At 61.9% G+C, this 23266-nt stretch overlaps 1 protein-coding gene across 1 annotated transcript in view; it reads left to right on the forward strand.

Annotated features, from left to right (window-relative positions):
- The window catches only part of LRP1 (LDL receptor related protein 1), a 77004-nt gene extending 53738 nt beyond the window's left edge, over positions 1-23266 (forward strand). The window contains 48 exon segments of the mRNA XM_032493155.1: positions 2057-2261; positions 2622-2814; positions 3568-3693; positions 3888-3907; positions 3909-4017; positions 4385-4504; positions 4671-4784; positions 5064-5213; positions 5290-5412; positions 5744-5860; positions 6010-6138; positions 6402-6524; positions 6607-6747; positions 6846-7036; positions 7893-8076; positions 8232-8317; positions 8493-8612; positions 9023-9210; positions 9343-9548; positions 10086-10274; positions 10779-10927; positions 11350-11443; positions 11560-11676; positions 11899-12018; positions 12386-12508; positions 12652-12777; positions 13195-13311; positions 14012-14118; positions 14223-14355; positions 15062-15181; positions 15305-15427; positions 15557-15697; positions 15800-15934; positions 16020-16139; positions 17153-17421; positions 17877-18054; positions 18533-18640; positions 18892-19008; positions 19487-19663; positions 19785-19925; positions 20034-20207; positions 20471-20632; positions 21019-21193; positions 21350-21451; positions 21603-21667; positions 21771-21861; positions 21961-22105; positions 22273-23266. Of these exon segments, the coding sequence (XP_032349046.1) occupies positions 2057-2261; positions 2622-2814; positions 3568-3693; positions 3888-3907; positions 3909-4017; positions 4385-4504; positions 4671-4784; positions 5064-5213; positions 5290-5412; positions 5744-5860; positions 6010-6138; positions 6402-6524; positions 6607-6747; positions 6846-7036; positions 7893-8076; positions 8232-8317; positions 8493-8612; positions 9023-9210; positions 9343-9548; positions 10086-10274; positions 10779-10927; positions 11350-11443; positions 11560-11676; positions 11899-12018; positions 12386-12508; positions 12652-12777; positions 13195-13311; positions 14012-14118; positions 14223-14355; positions 15062-15181; positions 15305-15427; positions 15557-15697; positions 15800-15934; positions 16020-16139; positions 17153-17421; positions 17877-18054; positions 18533-18640; positions 18892-19008; positions 19487-19663; positions 19785-19925; positions 20034-20207; positions 20471-20632; positions 21019-21193; positions 21350-21451; positions 21603-21667; positions 21771-21861; positions 21961-22105; positions 22273-22413 (6604 nt within the window). The 3' untranslated portion in view covers positions 22414-23266.

A 23266-nucleotide genomic window follows, 5' to 3' on the forward strand; every position in this document is an offset into this window, starting at 1 on the left:
CACACTCTGGGCCCCTTTGCCGGCCTCCCAGCAAGTTCACGTTCCCTGCCTCGATTCAGAGGCGACAGAGCATGGCAGCTTCAGAAGGCCCTCCCAGCTGCCCTCCAGGTTCCTTTGCTCTGAGCCCAGGAGATTCAGTCCTTCGCTTAGCAAATGGCTTTCGAGAAGCAGTGATGTGCTGAGGATCCAGTGGGGAGCAAGACATATTGGATTCCAGCCCTGATGAGGCTGCAGGGAGCTTCATGAGTGTGTGAGGAGGACCTGACCCAGGCTGGAGGTCAGGGAATGTGCCCTGAGCCAGGTCTGGAGGAGACAGAGTGAAGTGAAGCCGGGCATGGTACCAGAAAAAGAGCTGAACTGTCGGGGAGAGGCTCTCCCTTGGCCAGAAGGAGCAAGTGCTTTGGAGGACGGGGGAGGAGCCAGTGTGGACCCAGTGGAAGAGTCGGGGGCCTCCAGGTGGCCGGGTTAGAAAGCCATGGCAGTCCTGGGTGCTGACTGCCTACCTCTCAGGAAAGGCTCTCCTCCCCACCCTTCCCCACGGCTCAACTTGGAATCCACGGTGACGGCATGGATCGTTCTGCCTACTGCAGCAGTTTGTCACAATAAGAGGAAAGCCACTTCCCACCACGGAGTGAGCGGGCTATAGCTGGGTGTGGGCGTCCCTAATCGGGCACCGACAGGCACGGAAGACAACGCTAGCAGCTGCCCTGGGACCCCCATTTTGTCCTGTGGAGGCCGGAGGGAGATGCCTCCATCCACTCCCATCCTGATTCCCAGCACCATCCAGAATGCCGCCTCTTCCCGGATGGGGCCTTTAAAACCAGAGCCTCATCCTCACAGGCTTGGGAGCAGCCAGCCCCTCCTGGACGGGAGGGGAGCATCCTTCTCCTACCTGAGAATAGTGGCAGGATGGAGAGACTGGGGGAGGAGAGGTGTTAAAAAGAATGAGACCTGGAGAGGTTTGAGGAGACAAGTCCAGCAGCGGTGGCGAGGACAGCTCTGGCCAGAACAGCAGAGGGGGCAGGGCATGGAGGCCCGGGGCCGGGAGGCAGAGGGCACGTCCTGTGAGGGAACGGAAAAGCGGATCTGGCTCTGGTGTGGCACAGTGCTTCTCAAACTCCAGGATGGGGAGCAATGGAAAGTCTGGTTCCCTGGCCCCACCCCACCCTAACTGTGTGTAAATCTCTGGGACCGGGGACCCAGGAATCACCATCCAATGCGAGTGGTCTGAGGACCACACTCACACCCAGTGTAGTGCTGGACTAGCCCTGAGGCCTTCCACGCCCATCTCTGGGGCCCCTCTGCCCTCCGAGAGGAGCGCAGCGTGGCTGGCCGTTCCCACTCCTTTACTGAGAGGGAGCCGAGACTCAGAGGGGCCAAGAGGCTGGCTCAAGGTCAGAGTTAGTAGGGGGCGGATCTGGGGCTCAGATCCCAAATATGCAAGGGCCTTAAATTACGGTGAAGGCAATTCTCGGGAACTTGATGGTAGGATCCATGCACCCCCAGGACCTAGGACACACTGGACATTAAGCAAGGGTTTCCTAGGTGCCAGGAGAAGAGAGCAGTTAAGAATAAAATCATAGAAAATCCTCATGTCACAGGAACGGCTGTCATTTCATTCTCAGACCGCTCTAGGGGGCAGGTGGTATGGTTTTACCCCTGTTTCATAGAGCGGGAAACTGAGCCACAGAGGGGTTACGTGACTTGCTAAGGTTCCTAGCCAGTCAGTGATGGATCCAGGGCCGGAGGCCCAGTGCCTGACTCTCTTTGCTGCACTCTCAGTGAACGCAGATGGCTGCTTCAGACACTGAGAAACGCTTGTGCACATGCACACACACACACCAGACACACACACACACACACACACACACGGGCTGTGTGGCAGCCTTTCCAGGGCTGTGTTGGCCTTGGCGGCTCTGCAGTTGCCTGTGGTGCTGGGGTCTGGTTCACACCCTGGCCGACCCCTAGGTCTGGTCATTGCGCACCCTGGCCTGAGCCCTCCTCAGAGGACTCCCTGGCTTTGGGTCCTGATTTCCGGGGCCCTCTCCTCCCCCAGCCTGATGTTCTGGACCAACTGGAACGAGCAGCACCCCAGCATCATGCGAGCAGCCCTGTCGGGAGCCAACGTCCTGACCCTCATCGAGAAGGACATCCGCACCCCCAACGGCCTGGCCATCGACCACCGTGCCGAGAAGCTCTACTTCTCCGACGCCACCCTGGACAAGATCGAGCGGTGCGAGTATGACGGCTCCCATCGCTATGTGAGTCTCCGGGCCGCAGGGTGGGTGGCACAAGGGGGCTGGCCCGGGGGCCTGCCATGTAGCCAGGGAGGAGACGGCCCAGGCACAGAGCAGGACAGAGGGAGGCCGCCTGGCGTGGTGGGAAGGATGACGAGGAGGACGGGAGGACGACGAGGGGGACGACGGAGGACGACGAGGAGCCCTAGCTGGCCATGACGTTGCCGCTTGGCCGTCCTCAGCCTTCTGGGCTTGGTTTCCTCATCAGTTAAGTGAGGGTGGTGGTAGGAGGCCTCTGCGATCCTGCGCCCTCTGTGACTGTCGGGGAGGGGTGGAGGCGGGGCAGGAGAGATCCCCTTGACGGTGCTGATGCTGTCACCGCAGGTGATCCTGAAGTCGGAGCCCGTCCACCCCTTCGGGTTGGCGGTGTACGGGGAGCACATCTTCTGGACCGACTGGGTGCGGCGGGCCGTGCAGCGGGCCAACAAGTACATTGGCAGCGACATGAAGCTGCTGCGCGTGGACATCCCCCAGCAGCCCATGGGCATCATCGCCGTGGCCAATGACACCAACAGCTGTGAGTGGGGCCGCTGCCACCCGCCTTGCTCTCCTGCCCACCGTGCCAGCATGTGCACACATGCTGCACCCTGGGCCTGCTCCCCCAGTGCCTCCTTGTGCTCACACGCACGCTCATACACACCTTCACCCCCTAGAAACTGCAAAACACTTAACACTCCTCTGTTCCAGCTCCCCCAGGACATCTGTGCATGCACACACACATATGCACATTCATACGTGGTTTCGTCCACATCTCTGGACCCCCCAGCACGTGCTTTAGTCGTTCCTCCCACCCAGAACCACACACACCCACCAGAAGCTGATCTCACACCCATCCCAGGCTCTGCCTGCTCCTCCCTCCGCGGGCATGTGCACAGACACACGCCCACACTCGCCTGGGTGACCAAGGGCCCCCCCCCACAGATCTGCAGCTTTCCGGGCCCCTCACACACTCCTTACACGTGCCCTAGGGCCCCTGCCACAACACACATGACCTCAAGGCTCCTTAGACTTGAATCTCCCCAGAGCAGGCCTCAGAGCCCCAATCACCCACATAAGAGCACACATCCTCCACCCCAGGCCCATCCCAAACACTCCCCCGGCCTTTCCACAGCAGCTCCTACCCCAGCCGTGAGCCACCGTGTCACAGCGGGTGCCACGGAGCCCGGTGGAGCAATGTGAGTGGGTGTGGCATTTTGTGTGAGTGGGTGTGGCATTCTGCGTGCACAGCAGAGACCGCTCTCAGCCCCCTGTACTCCGTTCCCTGCCTCAGGTGAACTCTCCCCTTGCCGCATCAACAACGGGGGCTGCCAGGACCTGTGTCTGCTCACTCACCAAGGCCACGTCAACTGCTCCTGCCGAGGGGGCCGCATCCTCCAGGAGGACCTCACCTGCCAGGGTGAGAGCCTGAGGAGGGAGGAGGGCGCCTGGGGGACCCTGGGCGCAGATGGGGACCGTCTCCTACCAGACTGTTCAGCCCCAAAGCCTGTCATCAAGGAGAAGCAGGACGACCTCAGTTCCTGGGAGGAGACGGGTATGGGCTCTCGGGCTCCAGGGCGCCGGCTCACAGAACCCCTCCACCTTCCTCCCCAGCGGTGAACTCCTCTTGCCGAAGCGCAAGATGAGTTCGAGTGTGCCAACGGCGAATGCATCAGCTTCAGCCTGACGTGTGACGGCGTCTCCCACTGCAAGGACAAGTCTGACGAGAAGCCATCCTACTGCAGTGAGCGCCTCCCCCAGCCCCAGGGCATCCCCCTCCACCTCCCCCAGCCCCAGGGCCCCCGCCCCGCCTCCCCCAGCCCCAGGGCACCCCCCACACCTCCCCTAGCCCCGACCCGGCCTCCTGAGTCACCAGTCTCGGCCCCTAGGAGAGAGGGCGTGGGAGTAAGGGGGGCAAAAACCCTCAGTCCAAGAAGGCGTTTGGGGAGCTCGTGAAGGGCAGAGCCTGAGGGCCCCGTGCCAGGCCCAGAGCGGGAGCGCGCATTTGCCCAGGGAGCAAAGGCACGCACGACGCCTCGGCAGGGGCCGCCCCTCCCGTGTGGCTGCGGCTGACTCATGGCCTGTCCACACCCCCACCCCACCCCCCACAGACACACGCCGCTGCAAGAAGACTTTCCGCCAGTGCAACAACGGGCGCTGTGTGTCCAACATGCTGTGGTGCAACGGGGCAGACGACTGTGGGGACGGCTCCGACGAGATTCCCTGCAACAGTGAGTGGGACCCGTGCCAGGCCTCCACCCCCCAGCCCTGCCTCACCCTTGCTCCCCAGGCCCCGGGGAGTCTGGTTCAGGGCAGGGCACTGTATGATGGGCCTGGGCCTGCCTGGCCCCCACGGGGAGGACCCCGCTTGATGGCACCGGGCGGGCGCTGTTCTAGAGACGGCCTGTGGTGTGGGCGAATTCCGCTGCCGGGACGGAACCTGCATTGGGAACTCCAGCCGCTGCAACCAGTTTGTGGACTGTGAGGACGCGTCTGATGAGATGAACTGCAGTGAGTGATGCTCCCTTCCTGGGTGCCTCCGTGGCTCCTCTCTCCTCCTCCCCCCGGGTCCTCTTAGCCTTCCCACTGGCCCACGTGGTGGCCCCAGTCCTCTCCCAGCCTGCCCTATCCATTCCCTGGCGCCAGGTGTAGACAGAGCCCCCCCATCCCCAAGGACACAGTTCAACTTTCTAAAACACACGAAGGCACCATGGGGGCCAGCAGGTCCGTGGGAGGGTGTTTGGAGGCAACCTGGTCATCACCCTCATCCCCGCTCCCCCTCCCTGCCAGGCGCCACTGACTGCAGCAGCTACTTCCGCCTGGGGGTGAAGGGCGTGCGCTTCCAGCCCTGTGAGCGGACCTCCCTCTGCTACGCGCCCAGCTGGGTGTGCGATGGCGCCAACGACTGCGGGGACTACAGCGATGAGCGTGACTGCCCAGGTCAGGCCAGTGGGCCGAGTACGGTGGGCAGCGGACCCCCAAGGTGGCCGCGCCCTCATGCCCCCCTCACCCTCAGGTGTGAAGCGGCCCAGATGCCCCCTGAACTACTTCGCCTGCCCCAGTGGGCGCTGCATCCCCATGAGCTGGACGTGTGACAAGGAGGACGACTGCGAACACGGCGAGGATGAGACCCACTGCAGTGAGTGACCACAGCACCCGTGCACCTGACCTGGGCATCCAAAGGACTTGTGAGGGGCGGGGGCTTCACCAGAGCCACTAAGACCTTGCCCAGGCCCCACCTCTTGGTTCCCTCCCAGGAAATGCCCTCCTGGGAAGCAGGCACCCTGGGCATCACCCCTGCCTCTACCCAGAACCTCTGGCTCAGAGAGGGGGCCATCTCTCTAGCTCCTGCTGAGCCCCCAACAAATGGTGCCATGGGAAGCTCTCCCAGTCGTCCTGTGGCATCTGCCTGCCCAGCTGAGTGCCCTGCCGTCCCTCCCCCATCTAACTATGGCTTCCAACTGCCCCAGACAAGTTCTGCTCAGAGGCCCAGTTTGAGTGTCAGAACCATCGCTGCATCTCCAAGCAGTGGCTGTGTGACGGCAGCGATGACTGTGGGGATGGCTCGGACGAGGCGGCTCACTGCGGTGAGGGGTGCCTGGGGTCAGGTTGGGGAGGTGGCCATGGGAGGGACAGGCCTCCACACCCTGCCTGGGGGCAACGAAACAGTGGGGACGTCACCCTGGCTGCTCCACCCACTCCTGAGTCTCTCTGTGGCTCCCTGTTTCCTCCACAGAAGGCAAGACGTGCGGCCCCAACTCCTTCTCCTGCCCGGGCACCCACGTGTGCGTCCCTGAGCGCTGGCTCTGTGATGGTGACAAGGACTGTGCTGATGGAGCTGACGAGAGCGTCACAGCCGGCTGCTGTGAGTGGCGGTACCATGAGGACTGGGGCGGGCAGCTCATGGCCACAGTCTCAATTTGCAGAAGGGGAAACCGAGGTCAAGGAGAGGAAATGCTTCAGCAGGGGTCACTCAGGCGGCCAGTGGCGGAGCCCTAACTACAGCTCGGGTGTCCAGATGCCCCGTCCAGTGTTCTGCCTGTCCTACCATCGGAGCACGGGAAAGTCAAGGGGTGACAGCAGCAGGTCAGGCAGGGACTGAGGGGCTCTGTCCACCTCTGTCCACAGTGTACAACAGCACCTGTGACGAACGCGAGTTCATGTGTCAGAACCGCCAGTGCATCCCCAAGCACTTCATGTGTGACCACGACCGTGACTGTGCCGATGGCTCCGACGAGTCCCCGGAGTGTGGTGAGCCTGGGGCCGTGGCGGGAGGGGGCCCTGCCCTCGTCAAGCCCAGGCCACCAGCCTCACCTGCCCCCTCCATCCGCAGAGTACCCGACCTGCGGCCCCAACGAGTTCCGCTGCGCCAATGGGCGCTGCCTGAGCTCCCGCCAGTGGGAGTGCGATGGTGAAAATGACTGCCATGACCAGAGCGACGAGGCGCCCAAGAATCCGCACTGCACCAGCCCAGGTGGGCCTTGTGCATGGCTCCCTTCCCCATCTCGGCCCCCAGCCCCATCCCCGAGGCCACCCAGGACCCCACTGACCCGCCACCTCTGCCTTCCCCAGAGCACAAGTGCAACGCCTCCTCGCAGTTCCTGTGCAGCAGCGGGCGCTGCGTGGCCGAGGCGCTGCTTTGCAACGGCCAGGACGACTGCGGCGACGGCTCAGACGAGCGCGGCTGCCACATCAATGAGTGTCTCAGCCGCAAGCTCAGTGGCTGCAGCCAGGACTGCGAGGACCTCAAGATCGGCTTCAAGGTGCGTTGCGCCCTGGGCAGGAGCCTCCACACCCCAGAGCCTGGCAGGGACGCCCTTCTCCAGCCCCCATTCATTTGTTCACTCAACAAGGGCTAATTTGGCTCCTCCTCTGCCAGGCGGGGTCCTTGGCGCTGGGGACACAGCACTGAGCACAACAGAAAGCTCTGCTTGGTTGGGTCTGCATCTGTTTGGAAGGCAGAGCCAGCAGGCTTTGCTGGCAGACGAGGTCAGGGGCGTGAGAGAGGGAGGGGCGTGCAGATGCCAAGTCGGCACCAGATGTTCAGGTTTGTGGTTCGAGGAGGAGGCCAGACAGGAGAGAGTCTGGGAGCTGTCACCATAGAGACGGCATTTAAGTCATGAGTCTGGATGAGATCCCCAAGGGGGCCAGTGTAGATGGAAAAGAGGAAGGTCTAAGGCCTGAGCCCTGTGCTCAGCCACATGGAGGGCAGGGCGGTGAGGGGCAAGCAGCAGAGGGGCCTAAGCAGGGGCAGCCACTGGGGCGGGAGCACAGCCAAGTGAAGGAAGTGTTGGAGGAGGTGATCAGCTCTGTCAAACGATACTCACAGGCCGCGTAAGATGAGGCCTGAGCATCAAGCTCCGGATGTGGCGACATGGCGGTCGCTGGGGCCTCACTCCAGTTGTTTTGGTTGGGGTGAGAGCCAGACTGCTCAGTACCTGTCTGCTGCCTGCCCCCCTGGCCAGGCTGGGCTTCCCTATCAGAGCCAGCTACCCCGGGTGGAGGGAGCTGGAGGCCCAGGAGAGCTTCTGACCCCAGGTCTCCAGGGTGGGAGGCCTGCAGTTCCTGGGGTGGCCCAGACCCCTGCCGGTGCCCACCCAAGGCTCCCTGTGCCCGCAGTGCCGCTGCCGCCCTGGCTTCCGCCTGAAGGACGATGGCCGGACATGCGCTGACGTGGACGAGTGCAGCACCACCTTCCCCTGCAGCCAGCGCTGCATCAACACCCACGGCAGCTACAAGTGCCTGTGCGTGGAGGGCTACGCCCCCCGCGGCGGTGACCCCCACAGCTGCAAAGCTGTGACTGGTGAGACGGGCACTTAGAGGCTGTGCGGTTGGCCTGGGCAGCCGGCAGGGTTTGTGGTGGAAGGGCTGGGACGGCCAAGCTGAAGACAGGCTGGGGATCTGGCGGGGCTGGAGGGTGCCTCAGCCGGCAGCTGAGCCAGGACCCTCTGTCTGCAGACGAGGAACCATTTCTGATCTTCGCCAACCGGTACTACCTGCGCAAGCTCAACCTGGATGGCTCCAACTACACGCTGCTGAAGCAGGTGCCAGACACAGCCCTCCTCGCCCCACCGACCGCCCAGCCCACAGCTGCTTCCCTCGCCCTGCCCAGCCCTTCATTCTCCGCACTTGGGCCCATGATCATCACCCTCCACTGACTTCTCCAGCCATCCACATCCTGACTCTTTGGTCACCCCTCTGCCCACCCCCCAAATCCAGGGCCTAAACAACGCTGTCGCCTTGGACTTTGACTACCGAGAGCAGATGATCTACTGGACGGACGTGACAACCCAGGGCAGCATGATCCGAAGGATGCACCTTAATGGGAGTAACGTACAGGTGAGGCCGGGAGCCGAGAGCCAGCCCCAGGGTCCCTCCCCGAAGGCCATCTCCCCTCCTGCCCACCCAGCCCACTGAATTACGGCTTCTCTCCCCCCCCCACTGAGCCACTTGCATGACTCTGCTTGTCCTCACTCCTCTCTCCAAGCCCAGCGGGCAAGGTCTGGGAGAGTCCTCTTGCTCTTTCCCTGATCAGCAGTAAGTCCCCCCTTATGCCTGACCTCCCTTAAACCTGTGCTCTTGAGCACTGCGGGCTTTGGGGTGTGGTCTCTCACACCTAGAGACCTCTTTCCCTGAGCCTCAGCTGACACCAGGGCCAGGGAGGGCCTTTTCCATCTGCTGTTCTCCCAGAGAGGCTGAGAGTCCTGCCCAGGTCACCCAGGGCCCTTCCTTCCTGCCCCTGCCCACAGGTGCTGCACCGGACGGGCCTCAGCAACCCTGACGGGCTGGCCGTGGACTGGGTTGGCGGCAACCTGTACTGGTGTGACAAAGGCCGAGACACCATCGAAGTGTCCAAGCTCAATGGGGCCTATCGTGCGGTGCTGGTCAGCTCCGGCCTCCGTGAGCCCCGGGCTCTGGTGGTGGATGTGCAGAACGGGTATGTGGGTGAGGAGGGCTGGGGAGCCCTGATAGCAGCTGGTGCGCTCAGGCGTCCAGACCCGGCCTCCCCTCAGGCTCCAGGTGGGACCAGTCCCTGATTTTCAGGGCTCACTGCCCACCCACCTGCCAGGTACCTGTACTGGACAGACTGGGGGGACCACTCACTGATCGGCCGGATCGGCATGGATGGGTCTGACCGCAGTGTCATCGTGGACACCAAGATCACATGGCCCAATGGCCTCACACTGGACTACGTCACCGAACGCATCTACTGGGCTGACGCCCGTGAGGACTACATTGAGTTTGCCAGCCTGGATGGCTCCAATCGCCGTGTTGGTCAGTGTGCCAGTGAGGACTGCTCAGACACAGCAGACCTGGTGGGGATGGGAGGGTCTGAAGCTACAGGGGATCGGGATTTGGGGGCAAGAGTGGGCTTAAAAGCCAGAGGGCATGGTCTGAGGACGCCACCCACCAGAGGTCTGGGGGTTCAGAGCACCCCGGGTCATGCCCTCCTGGACCCTCCCAGGCATGAAGCCACCACCAGCACCCTTGGGAAGGAGAGAGAGAGGTGGTTCCCAGTGATAGGCAGGTGGGAGTGGGAGGGCTGGGGCTGGGGTTCTCAGCGTGCCCCCACTTCCTGGCAGGGGCTCTTCAAGTATTGTGGAGCAGGGACCTGCTGGCAGACAGGCCTGGAGGAGCTGGGTTCCAACTCCGCCACTTACTAGCTGTGTCCCTTGGGGCTGTTGCTGGGGCTAGGGCCCACCTCGTAGGGATGCTGTGGGGTTCAGGAGGCCCAGCGGGGAAGGTGCCTGGTGCTGCTCGGTGCTGACAGGCTGCCTGGCCCTCGCCCCTCCTACCCCGCCCCGTCCGCAGTGCTGAGCCAGGACATCCCGCACATCTTCGCTCTGACCCTGTTTGAGGACTACGTCTACTGGACCGACTGGGAGACAAAGTCCATCAACCGTGCCCACAAGACCACGGGTACCAACAAGACGCTCCTCATCAGCACGCTGCACCGGCCCATGGACCTGCACGTCTTCCACGCCCTGCGCCAGCCCGACGGTAAGCGGCTGCGGAGTGAGAGCCCGCCACCAGGGAGCAGGGCACGAGGGCTTCCTGTCCGACCCTCCCCCGGCACCGACTGAGCAGTGCTTGCAGACACCAGGAGACTTGGGAGGCTGTACAGACAGGCTGCGATCTGGCTCTCAGGAGCTGCAGCAAGGCCCTGAGGCCCGTCCAGCAGGCCGGACCCCAAGGCAGGCAGGGCAGAGCTGAGGAAGGGCATGAAGGAGGCTGCGGCAGGGTTCAGGCCAGGCCTGGTCCTGGGAGCTCGAGAGAGTCCTCTCCTGTCTCTGGCTTCAGCTTCCCCTGAGAGAGCAGGCTTTGGCTCTGTCCCACCTCTGCCCAGGGTAGATGGGCTATCTATCAGGCTAGGCAGCCTTTCAAAGATTCAGAAAATGCATCACCAGCCAGTGCTGCCGTCCCTCCACCGGAGCCAGGGGCTTGGGAAGCAGTGGTCCATAACCTGGGCCAGTCAGCTGCCCTTGAACTGCCTGTCCTCCGCAGTGCCCAATCACCCCTGCAAGGTCAACAACGGCGGCTGCAGCAACCTGTGCCTGCTGTCCCCAGGGGGCGGACACAAGTGTGCCTGTCCCACCAACTTCTACCTGGGCAGCGACGGGCGCAACTGTGTGTCCAACTGCACTGCCAGCCAGGTGAGGCTCGGCCCCAGACCCCACTCACTGATGCCTCGTCCCCCCACCAGTACCCCCAGCTCCTCCTTGGACCCCAGCACCCGCTCTAGTGTCCTCACACACCTGGTTTTCCCACGCTAACACCCCCACATTTCTTGCCTACCTCTTGTCTCCCCACAGCAATACTTTTACACCCGTCACCTCATACAAACACCCCCATACCCTAACCCTGACCCCCTACCCATCCTCCTAACCCCCACTTCCACACAGACACCCCTCGCCCGGCCTTCCCGCACTCCCCACATCCCAACCTTCCATCCAGCTCAACCTCCCCCCGAGGTACCTGACCCATTGCTTCTCTGAAACATCCCTGCCCCTCAAAAGAAAACCTCCTGAGTTCCCCAGACCCCCACCAACCCCTCTCGCCCCCGCCTGCCCTCCAGTTTGTGTGCAAGAACGACAAGTGCATCCCCTTCTGGTGGAAGTGTGACACGGAGGATGACTGCGGGGACCACTCGGACGAGCCCCCGGACTGTCGTGAGTGCCTGGGCGGGGTGGCGACAGGGTCCTGCGTCAGGGCTGCCTGACTCCCGAGGCCCGGGCCGGCCACACCCACCACCGGCCCTTCTGACGCTGATCTTCCCTCCTGGCAGCCGAGTTCAAGTGCCGCCCAGGACAATTCCAGTGCTCGACAGGCATCTGCACGAACCCCGCCTTCATCTGTGATGGGGACAACGACTGCCAGGACAACAGTGACGAGGCCAACTGTGGTAAAGGGCTGCCCGGCCACCAACTACCCTCCTGCCCTGCCTTTCCCCTCCCTGGGATTCAAGGCTTTGGTAACTGTGCTCCAAGGGCGGGGACGCTCAGCCCACAGCAGCCGCCTCTCCAGGCTGGACTTCTGCTGCTCCAGCCCTGAGCCTGAGGGGGTGGGGCCCTCGCCCTGCCCCCGAGTCCTCCATCCACCGTTACTTACCCTCCCCCACCCACAGACATCCACGTCTGCTTGCCCAGCCAGTTCAAGTGCACCAACACCAACCGCTGTATCCCTGGCATCTTCCGCTGCAACGGGCAGGACAACTGTGGAGACGGAGAGGACGAGAGGGACTGCCGTGAGTGCCTGGGGCAGCGGCAGGGAAGGGGGTGGCGGGAGACGGGCATGGAAACACGATTAGCGTTGAAACCTGCCCCCTTCCCCGCTTCTTCTGGGAGCTGCGCTGCTCTCGAGTAATGTTATTAGATAAGCAACATAAATTATATGAGGCGTGACTTGGTTTGCTCATAAAATCGTCGTGCTTGGTATAGAGATGTGCAAATCCAGAAAACAAAAAACACCAAAATTGGAGATAAACTGTCCCTTCCTCCCGAAAACTTGCTGTCAGGACCAGGGCCAGGGCCAGGCCTTAGAAGAAGACAGTGATCTTGAACTGTGGTGGGAGGTGGAATGGGCAGGTCCTCATTCTCTCCCCAACCCCACAGCCGAGGTGACCTGTGCCCCCAACCAGTTCCAGTGCTCCATCACCAAGCGCTGCATCCCCCGAGTCTGGGTCTGTGACCGGGACAACGACTGTGTGGATGGCAGCGATGAGCCCGCCAACTGCAGTGAGTGTCCTGGACTCCACCCTCCCTCTACAACGCCTGCTCCTCCCACCACCCCCACGTGCGACCCTGTTGGTGGCCACTCCCCCCAGGCCCCACCTTTGCAGCACATTTCTCCCCTTCACCACCGGGCCACCCCCTTGCAGCCCAGATGACCTGCGGAGTGGATGAGTTCCGCTGCAAGGACTCGGGCCGCTGTATCCCAGCACGCTGGAAGTGTGATGGAGAGGATGACTGTGGGGACGGCTCAGATGAGCCCAAAGAAGAGTGTGGTGAGCTTCAGGGAAGGCACTCTGCCTGAGCAGTGGGCACAGTGTCCGCTGGCTGGGGAGGGCCGGGGCTGCCTGCTAACTGGGTCCCTGCACGGCCTGTGCCCACTGCCTCTTGTCTAGTTCCCATCCCCACCCCCACCGGCACTTCATCGGCACAGACCTGTGCAGACTTTTCTCTGCCCACCTGATGGCATCTCTTGATCCCCTCCCCAAAGCAGCTCCCCTGAATTGTGTCCCTTCTGCCCTATCAGCTGCCGTAGACTCCACATCTCAGAACACAGCCTAGGCTCCCACCGCTGACATTTGTCAGGCTGGAGTGCCCACTCTCCTGCTCCTGGGCATCCTGACCGCATCTGTCCGAGACCCTGACGTCCTTCCCCGACTCTGTCCCTGATTGCCCCAATGTCTGCCCCCTAGACGAGCGCACCTGCGAGCCCTACCAGTTTCGCTGCAAGAACAACCGCTGTGTGCCAGGCCGCTGGCAGTGTGATTACGACAATGACTGTGGGGACAATTCCGACGAGGAGAGCTGCAGTATGTCCCCTACCCCGCCCCACACAGCCCAGCAGGTGCCCTTCCCTGGGAGACCTCGGGCACCTCCCTGCTCAGCATCTCTGCCCCTACCACCACCAGGCTGCACTAGGGCAGGTGGCCGCCTCCCAGGACTGGGGGTCAGGAGCCCACTCCCTCCTCACCCCAACCCACCCCACTCCATGTTGTGTATTTGAGTTTGTGCCATTTCACCTCATCTCATGTTTCTCTCCATTTTCACACTGTCCTCTCGGGGTTGCAGAGGTAGGTGTCTCTGATGTGCCCGTGATCCTACCACATCCCCTGCCGCTGTCCCAGAGCCCACCTGTCCCTGTGCTGTGCCAGCCCATCATCCTTTACTGGCCTCTCCTTAAACCCTGGTGCTTGTCTTAGTGGTCTTGTCCCTCCCCTTCCCTCCCCATACACAGTCTGTTGTGAGGGCAGGGCCAGGGGCCGTACCCTCTCTCATGTGTCTGCCCCAGAGGGGTAAGTGTGAGCATCCTCTGGGCCCAGCTGGTCCCCTGAGGGCAGCCAGTTAACTTGCCCAGGATTGGCTGAGCATCTTGGTCATTATGCCAGTCAACTGTGGCCTTCAGGGACACAGGGATGGGTGACATTGCTCTTCAAGGGCTGGAGATGCCCTTGAAGGCTGAGTCCCTATGCTCACCCTCCTGGGGCCTGTCTCTCCCCTGTCCTTCCCCAGCCCCTCGGCCCTGCTCTGAGAGTGAGTTCTCCTGTGCCAATGGCCGCTGCATTGCCGGGCGCTGGAAATGCGATGGGGATCATGACTGTGCAGATGGCTCAGATGAGGTGGGCAGGGAGACCAGAAGGAGGGAAGGGTGGCCTCAGAAGAGTCAGGGCACGGCCGCAGGGGTGCCCAGATCTGACCAGGACGCCTCCTTCCATGCCCACAGAAAGACTGCACCCCCCGCTGTGACATGGACCAGTTTCAGTGCAAGAGTGGTCACTGCATCCCCCTGCGCTGGCGCTGTGATGCAGATGCTGACTGCATGGACGGCAGTGATGAGGAAGCCTGTGGCACTGGCGGTGAGCCCCTGAGCTTGGCTCCCCAGCCCTCCCGCCATCCCCCCAACCCCACACTAGCACTTAGTCAAGGAGCGAATTGGGTTGAAATCCAGCAGAAACCTTTAGACTGTGTCCTTCCAGGCCCCACCCCACAAGTTTCTACATGGCAGGTACTGCCCTGAGAAGCAAAGTCACTGCTCACTTCCCTTCCTGGGGCAATGAGGCAGCACCTGCCCCCAGCTGACCAGGCTGGGCTCAACAGCCCAGAGAGGGCAGTGGGAAGCCCAGGTGAGAGAAGGCTGGGGCTTGGTGCAAAGACCCCAGCAGCGAGGGCAGAAATCCTGGCTCTGTGCTGATGGGCCAAGGACAGGGACTGGAACCTAGGTCTCCTGACTCCCTGCCCAGTGCTCTTCCTCTGTCCGGGGCATTGAACTACAGTCGGCCCAGGACCCTGCCACGACCACCAGAGAAAGAGGGCCCGCTGGACCCCTCTGGACACTCTTCCCCTCAAAGGCTTCTTGCCCCTAAACACCAGAGGAGGGAGTTCTGCCTAGCTACCCAGCCGGTAGAAAGTTAGGAAACCCGGGTTGGAGTTGGAGGTACCACTGCTTTCCGGCTCTTCCCTCTAGGCCTCCGCCTCTGGAGGGAGGGGTCGAGGTAAGACCAGGCCCCCAGCAGCCTGGGGCTCAGGGCTCATTTTTCACTCTTTGCTCCCCCTGGTGCCCAGTGCGGACATGCCCCCTGGATGAGTTCCAGTGCAATAACACCCTATGCAAGCCACTGGCATGGAAGTGTGATGGCGAGGACGACTGTGGGGACAACTCAGACGAGAACCCAGAGGAGTGCGGTGAGGCTCCTGGGCACTGGCGGGGCTCTGGGCAGGGCGGGGCTCTCACGCTCCCAGGTGGCCCGAGGCCCGCCCCGAGGCTGATTCTGACTCTTGTCTCCTCCCGCCACCTGGCCGCTGCAGTCCGGTTCGTGTGCCCTCCCAACCGGCCTTTCCGTTGCAAGAACGACCGCGTCTGCCTGTGGATCGGGCGCCAGTGCGACGGCACCGACAACTGCGGAGATGGAACTGATGAGGAGGACTGTGGTGAGCAGGGGGCCAGTGAGAAGGAGCCTGGGGTGCCTAGAGTGGGTGTCTACCTGTGACTGGGGGGCCCCAGTGGGAAGAGGGGCAGGGTGGTAAATCCCCAGGACCTGAAGCCCCACCCTCCCCCAGAGCCGCCCACCGCGCAGACCGCCCACTGCAAAGACAAGAAGGAGTTTCTGTGCCGGAACCAGCGCTGCCTCTCCTCCTCCCTGCGCTGCAATATGTTCGATGACTGCGGGGACGGCTCTGACGAGGAGGGCTGCAGCATCGGTGAGACAGGCGTGCTGGGGCATGGGGTTGGCCGGGAGGGGCGGAGAGCCGAAGCACAGGCCTATGGGGGTTCGGAAGAGGATCCACTTTCTGTCCCCGCAGACCCTAAGCTGACCAGCTGCGCCGCCAATGCCAGCATCTGCGGGGATGAGGCACGTTGCGTGCGCACCGAGAAAGCCGTGTACTGTGCCTGCCGCACTGGCTTCCACACAGTGCCAGGCCAGCCCGGATGCCAGGGTAGGAAGGCGGCGGGGCCTAACGGGCGGGCGGGCGGAAGCCCCAGCCGCAAGACTCTCCATGACGCTCCCGTGTCACCCCCCAGACATCAACGAATGCCTGCGCTTCGGCACCTGCTCACAGCTCTGCAACAACACCAAGGGTGGCCACCTGTGCAGCTGTGCGCGCAACTTCATGAAGACGCACAACACCTGCAAGGCGGAAGGTAGGCGCTGCGGGAGGACCGAGAGAGGGGCGCGGCTTGCAACACGGGTATGAAACTGGGACCAGGAATACGCTGTTTTTCGTTCATATCCCCTTGGCCTGAGGCGGAACCCCAGGCCCACAGGTGCAGCTTCCTGCACGTAGAGCTGGCAGCCGTGCAGAGGCCGCCGGGCTGAGGAGTTCTGGGCTGAGGAGAGAGCGCACAGACACGCATCACCATGTGTATCCCACTTGCGTATTCCCATTACACTTTGTTCCAGCTGCCCTAAGGTGTATGATTAACAAAATTGTCAGATATTTAACGTGTGCAAGGTGATGATCTGATTAATGTGCACCTGGTGAAAGGATCCCCCCGCTGGATTTACGCATCCGTCACTCACTTTGCATATTCACCTTTTCTTTTTTTTGTGAGAACGTGTAAGCTCTATTCCTACACATTCTTTGACACATACCTGTACCTTCCTTGTGCCTGAATACAGACACCCCCCACATCCACGTACACACACCTGTGCACACATAGGGGCGTATAGATACACAGAACCCCACCACACATGCCCAACTGCACTCAGATGCCCATGCACACCTACACCCCTCCATGACCATGCTCATACATCCCCACATGCGTGTGCACCCACGAGCAGATATCAGACAGTTTGGAGCAGAGAGCGTGGTGATGCCAGCCAGAGGCCGTGAATAGGCAGAAGTCCCTAAGGCTGGAAGAGGAGAGACAGCTTTCTGGAGTATCAGGTCACACTAGATCAGCTCAAGAGAGGAGAGGAGAGGAGAGGAGAAGGAAGTTCTAAGGACTAAGGCTAGAGCCGTCAAGCCTGGCTCTGGGGCAGGATCAGCAGAGGCTTCTGGCTGGGGCAGAAAGTTCCATGAGGAGAGAAGACATTGTGGGAGAGGGGCTGGGCTGGATGGGGAGCACATCTAGGGTGGCTCCTCCCAGCACCAGGCCCAACAGCCCCACCTCACCTTTCACCCCCGTCAACATCTGGTCTTCTGTCCCTCCAGGCTCTGAGTATCAGGTCCTGTACATCGCTGACGACAATGAGATCCGCAGCCTGTTCCCCAGTCACCCCCATTCGGCTTACGAGCAGGCCTTCCAGGGTGACGAGAGTGTCCGCATCGATGCCATGGATGTCCATGTCAAGGCCGGCCGCGTCTACTGGACTAACTGGCACACGGGCACCATCTCCTACCGCAGCCTACCACCTGCCGCGCCCCCCACCACTTCCAATCGCCACCGACGGCAGATTGACCGGGGTGTCACCCACCTCAATGTAAGCACCCAGCCTGGGGTGGGATCTACACGGAGACATGGACTGGGTGGGAAGACTCCAAAGAGTAGACGGCTCAGAGCAGAGTTTGCAAAGGACAGCGGAGGGGGCAAAGGGTGAGACCGGAGGGCAGGCCAGCCTTCGGATTACATGGTGAGGCTCAGACAGCAAGCGGACAGAGCAGCGCTATCATCAGTAGCTGGCTCTGCCACATCGCGGTCAAGGCTGCAGGGCCGGCGGGCCCCTGGCCTTCAGCATCAGAGCCGCATTCACTCCTGTCACTGCCAGCCCACTGTGTCTGTCTTGCCATCCTGTTTAGCCTCTTTGGGCCTTACTTTGTTCCTCATAAAACAGGGTGATGGTATTTAGCAGGGACAGGCTAGCGAGGGGTGGGAGGATGGATAATGGGCAGGAAGACGAAAGGCGGTAGCCCCTGAAGTGGTGACCTCCCCGTTCAGATTTCAGGGCTCAAGATGCCGAGGGGCATTGCTGTCGACTGGGTGGCCGGGAACGTGTACTGGACGGACTCGGGCCGAGATGTGATTGAAGTGGCGCAGATGAAGGGCGAGAACCGCAAGACACTCATCTCCGGCATGATTGACGAGCCCCACGCCATTGTGGTGGACCCGCCGAAGGGGGTGGGCAGCGGTCCGAGGGGGGCATCTGGGCCGGGCCAGGGAGCCCCTGGGATGGGGGCAGGTGCCCAGCATCCGCCAGTGTGTCCTTCCCCTCCCAGACCAGTCTGAGGTCAGAGGCCTCCACAGGCCCCAGCTCTTCTGGGCTGCCCCAGCCCTGGCCGTCCCCCTGCTGCCTGGAGTCTCCCTGGCCCACTCGGATGGGGCCTGACCTCCACCTGACTGGCTGTCAGGGGTGGCCAGGTTCTAGGCTTCTCTGCTTCAGGGGGCAGCTCTGCCTACTTAGATGACCCCAGATCAGCACATTGTGGTTTTAGAGTAAAAGATCCTTAACCTGATCAGGAAGCTGACTCCCCCTGGTTCTCTCTGGAGGAGATGGACAGAACACCCTCCTCTCAATACCCAGCAGTCCCTGTGCCCACCTTGACAGGCCTCCTCCGGCAGCCTCAGGTCCTACCCACACTCCTTCTCCCTCCTCAGAACCATGTACTGGTCAGACTGGGGGAACCACCCCAAGATTGAAACGGCAGCAATGGATGGGACCCTTCGGGAGACACTGGTACAGGACAACATCCAATGGCCCACAGGTCCGTGTGGCCGGGGGGCAGGGGGTGTGGGAGGGCTAGGCTTGTTGAGCCTGGGGCCACACAAAAGCCAGGGAGGGGAAGGGCTTGGATGGGGATGAGACAGGTGGGTTATGGAGGCTCCTCCCAGAAGAGGTGTTTGGAAGTGTTCACGGGACCAGGGTGGAGCGGTCCCAAACATGGAGACAGTCTTGCTTTTTCCCCAAGCCTGGGGTGGGAAGGCCAGGCCCTCACAGTGCTCTCTGCTCCCCCAGGCCTGGCCGTGGATTATCACAATGAACGGCTGTACTGGGCCGATGCCAAGCTCTCAGTCATCGGCAGCATCCGGCTCAACGGCACAGACCCCATCGTGGCTGCTGACAGCAAACGAGGTCAGCGTCCGCCAGCAGCCTCGGCCAGCCCTGACCGCAGGCCTTGTGGTCCTCCCCTCTGAGTCCAAGGCCTCGTCCAGTGCCTGCCATCCTCCTCGGCCTGGCCCCCAACAATCCTGCAGCGCCTTTCAGGCCCCTCCCAGCTGGACCCCCCTGCATCAGCCATGCAGGCCTGTGGTCTCTGCTGACCTCTGGGCCACTTGTCCATTCATTCATTCTACCAATGAGTATTGAGCTACGTGGAGGCCCCATGGGTACTAGTAGGAACTTAGCAAATGTGGGGAGAGGGAACAGAAGTCCATCCTGTCCCCCGAATTCTAGAGCTGATGGAATCTTTTGTCAGTAGTGGCCACAGGAGGAGGAATAGTCTGGGGGGAGTTGACTTTGGGACATGTTGAGTGTGAGGTGTCGGGAGCTGTGGGGGCCAGTGTCCTGGAGAGTGTGACCAGGGCCTGAGACCCCTCTGACTCCTCCCCAGGCCTAAGTCACCCCTTCAGCATCGATGTCTTTGAGGATTACATCTACGGCGTCACCTACATCAATAACCGTGTCTTCAAGATCCATAAGTTTGGACACAGCCCCTTGATCAACCTGACGGGGGCCCTGAGCCACGCCTCCGATGTGGTCCTGTACCACCAGCACAAGCAGCCTGAAGGTGGGCGGAGAGGGCAGGCCTGGGGGCCCTGGGTCTCCCAGCTGCAGCCTCAGGTCCTGGTGGGCAGGCGAGGGTCTAGGTCTGCAGGGCTCAGCACCCTCCCACCCCTGCCCACCTGCAGTGACCAACCCCTGTGACCGCAAGAAGTGCGAGTGGCTCTGCCTGCTGAGCCCCAGCGGGCCCGTCTGCACCTGTCCCAATGGGAAGCGACTGGACAATGGCACGTGTGTGGCTGTGCCCTCGCCCACGCCCCCGCCAGACGGTAAGCCCACGCCCCGCCCTGTCCCCATCCCCTGCTCCAGGGCCACCCCTCCGCGGCCCCTGAAGTCCCCTTCTCCCTTGGCTCTGCCCCCTATGGTCCTTCCCACAGCCCCTCGGCCCGGAACCTGTAACCTGCAGTGCTTCAATGGTGGCAGCTGCTTCCTCAACGCCCGGAGGCAGCCCAAGTGCCGCTGCCAGCCCCGCTACACCGGCGACAAGTGTGAGCTGGACCAGTGCTGGGAGCACTGTCGCAACGGGGGCACCTGCGCTGCCTCCCCCTCTGGTATGGCCTTCAGTTCTCCCGCCAGGACTCCTCAGGGCCCCTGGACCCCAGGGCCCCCACCCTCAAGCTGCCCTTCAAGCAAATCCCCAGCCCCTCCCCTGCTCACTTCACCTCTGCCCCCCTGCCCCGCCTCCTGCCCACAACCCCAGTGTCCCTCTTCTCCACCATTTGCCTCCCACCGGGGTCCTCCCAGCCCCATTCCCCGCAATAGGGCTGGGCAGCTCAGTGGGCCACAGTCCTACTCACACATCCTCTCCCGCCAGGCATGCCCACGTGCCGGTGCCCCACAGGCTTCACGGGCCCCAAATGCACCCAGCAGGTGTGTGCGGGCTACTGCGCCAACAACAGCACCTGCACTGTCAACCAGGGCAACCAGCCCCAGTGCCGGTGCCTTCCCGGCTTCCTGGGAGATCGCTGCCAGTACCGTGAGTGAGCCGGCCCTGGGCCCTGGGGCAGGGGACGATGGAGCTGGGGCCTGAGTCCTAGGGAGGGAGGTCATTCATAGCTCAGCCAGGCCCAAGCAGCTGGCGCTGCCCCACGAAGGTGTCAGTGTCAGCCCCCTCCCCCGAGCCTCACTCCCTCAGCAGTGTCAGGATTATTTAAGCAAAAGTAGTTCCCTGTCAGGATACTCAGCGACATCTTTGTACCCTAGAGCCTATGACGCGGGGACAGCAGGGGGCTCAGGAGGAGGTGGACATCACCCAAAAGGCCTGGGGGTCCCCTCAGGTGTCCAGCTGCTCCCCATAACCTGTGGAGGACCCTCACAAGGATGGGGTTTGAGGCACCTACTCTCCCACCCCCTAAACCACAGGGCAATGCTCTGGCTACTGTGAGAACCTAGGCACATGTCAGATGGCTGCTGACGGCTCCCGGCAATGCCGCTGCACCGCCTACTTCGAGGGGCCAAGGTGCGAAGTTAACAAGTGTAGCCGCTGTCTCGATGGGGCCTGCGTGGTCAACAAGCAGAGTGGGGACGTCACCTGCAAGTGAGTGGGGCCCCACGGTCTGCCCAGCTAAACCCTGCCCTGTGCCACCCTCTGCTCCTCCGCCCGCTCCGATCCCCCGTTGCTCCCCCCGCCCCATCCCTTCCATCTCCGGATGCCCTCCACCAGCCCTGCCCAGCCTCTCACTCCTTCCTGCAGCTGTTCTGATGGCCGGGTGGCCCCCAGCTGTCTGACCTGCGTTGGCCACTGCAGCAATGGCGGTTCCTGCACCATGAATAGCAAAATGATGCCTGAATGCCAGTGAGTTGGGCCTGAGCCTCAGAGACCTAGATCATCCCACCCTTTCCCAAGTCTGAGCCAGGCTCTCGGGATCCTGCGGCCCCTCCCAGTCTCCCTGGCAGCCACGGCTGTGGAGGTCATGCCTGCTCAGCTCTGCCCCTTCTGTCTGCAGGTGCCCACCCCACATGGCAGGACCCCGGTGTGAGGAGCAAGTGGTCAGCCAACAGCAGCCTGGACGTAGGTGTCAGGGGGTGGGGAGGCAGGGCGGCTGGGACCTGGGACCGAGGGATTTGTGCCTCCTGGGCCTTTCTGACTGAGCTTCCCACCTTCTCCCCTCTAGATATGGCCTCCATCCTAATCCCTCTGCTGTTGCTGCTGCTGCTGCTTCTGGTAGCAGGGGTGGTGTTCTGGTACAAGCGGCGAGTCCGAGGGTGAGTTATGGGGAGTCTGGAAAATTCTGGCTGTGATTTTACTGCCCTAGCCTTACCCGCCTAGAATCCCTGCCCCCTAATGCTCCTACCTCTCCCCAGGGCTAAGGGCTTCCAACACCAGCGGATGACCAACGGGGCCATGAATGTGGAGATTGGGAACCCCACCTATAAGATGTACGAAGGCGGGGAGCCTGATGATGTAGGGGGCCTACTGGATGCTGACTTTGCCTTGGACCCTGACAAGGTGGGCTGGGAGAACAGGGGAGGAGGCTTCCAGTACGGGGGTAAGGGGCTGTGGGTGGGGTGACCAAAGGTATTGGGTTGTATGATGGAATGGAGGTGGAGGAGGTGGGGTAGCCCGGCCGCAGAGCCCAGCCCTTGAGCCCACCTCAACCCTCTGTCACCTTGCAGCCCACCAACTTCACCAACCCCGTGTACGCCACACTCTACATGGGTGGTCACGGCAGCCGCCACTCCCTGGCCAGCACGGATGAGAAGCGAGAACTCCTGGGCCGGGGCCCTGAAGACGAGATAGGGGACCCCTTGGCATAGGGCCCTGCGCCATTGGACTTCCCCCAGAGAGCCTCCTGCCCCTTGCCAGAGAAGTCCTTCAACAAGCCCCCCTCCTGCCTAGCCAACCCCTCCCCGGCCCTGCCGGGATGTATAAATGTAAAAATGAAGGAATTACTTTTTATATGTGAGCGAGCAAGTGAGCAAGCGAGCACAGTATTATCTCTTTCCGTTCTCCTTCCTGCCTGCTCCTCAGCACACCCCCCCAATGCTGCCTTCCGGGGGGGGGGGAGCAGAGAGGGGGCTCCTGCGACTTACAGGTATGAGGGGACCCCACGTCCCACCTTCCAGCCAAAAACGCACCCCCAATGGGAGAGCTGGTGGTGCTGCCTCCCCCTCCCTGTACAAGACACTTTGTCAAGGCTCTCCCCTCTCATCCCCCCACCCCCAGCTCCCTGAGGGCCAATTCTTGGGTTTGGGGGAAGCTGTGTCCTTTGCTGCCCCTGTCTGGAAGATTTGGCTCTGGCTAAGGTAGGAAGGAAGGGATGAAGATTTTCAGTTCTTCTTGGAGGAGGCCATCCCATGCCCCAGCCCCAGCTCCAGGGGCACCTCTGGGATAGCCACGCCCAATATCCCCCCAGACAGGCCCTCTCCCTCTCTAGTGCCCCCACCATGGCCCCAGGGCTGGAGACTTTCTTTGGTAAACAGTCCCCCAGGCTCCCCTCCCCCTGGGGACAAGGAGGAAGTGGGGCACACCAAGGAAGGGCAAGTGGGCAGCCCCGTTTTGGGGACACGAATGTTTTAATAATTTTTGCTGAATTCCTTTACAACTAAATAACACAGATATTGTTATAAATAAAATTGTAAAAAAAAGAAAAAAAGAAAAAGAAAAAAA

Source organism: Camelus ferus, chromosome 12 (genome assembly GCF_009834535.1).
Source record: "Camelus ferus isolate YT-003-E chromosome 12, BCGSAC_Cfer_1.0, whole genome shotgun sequence".
Classification (NCBI taxonomy): Eukaryota; Metazoa; Chordata; class Mammalia; order Artiodactyla; family Camelidae; genus Camelus; species Camelus ferus.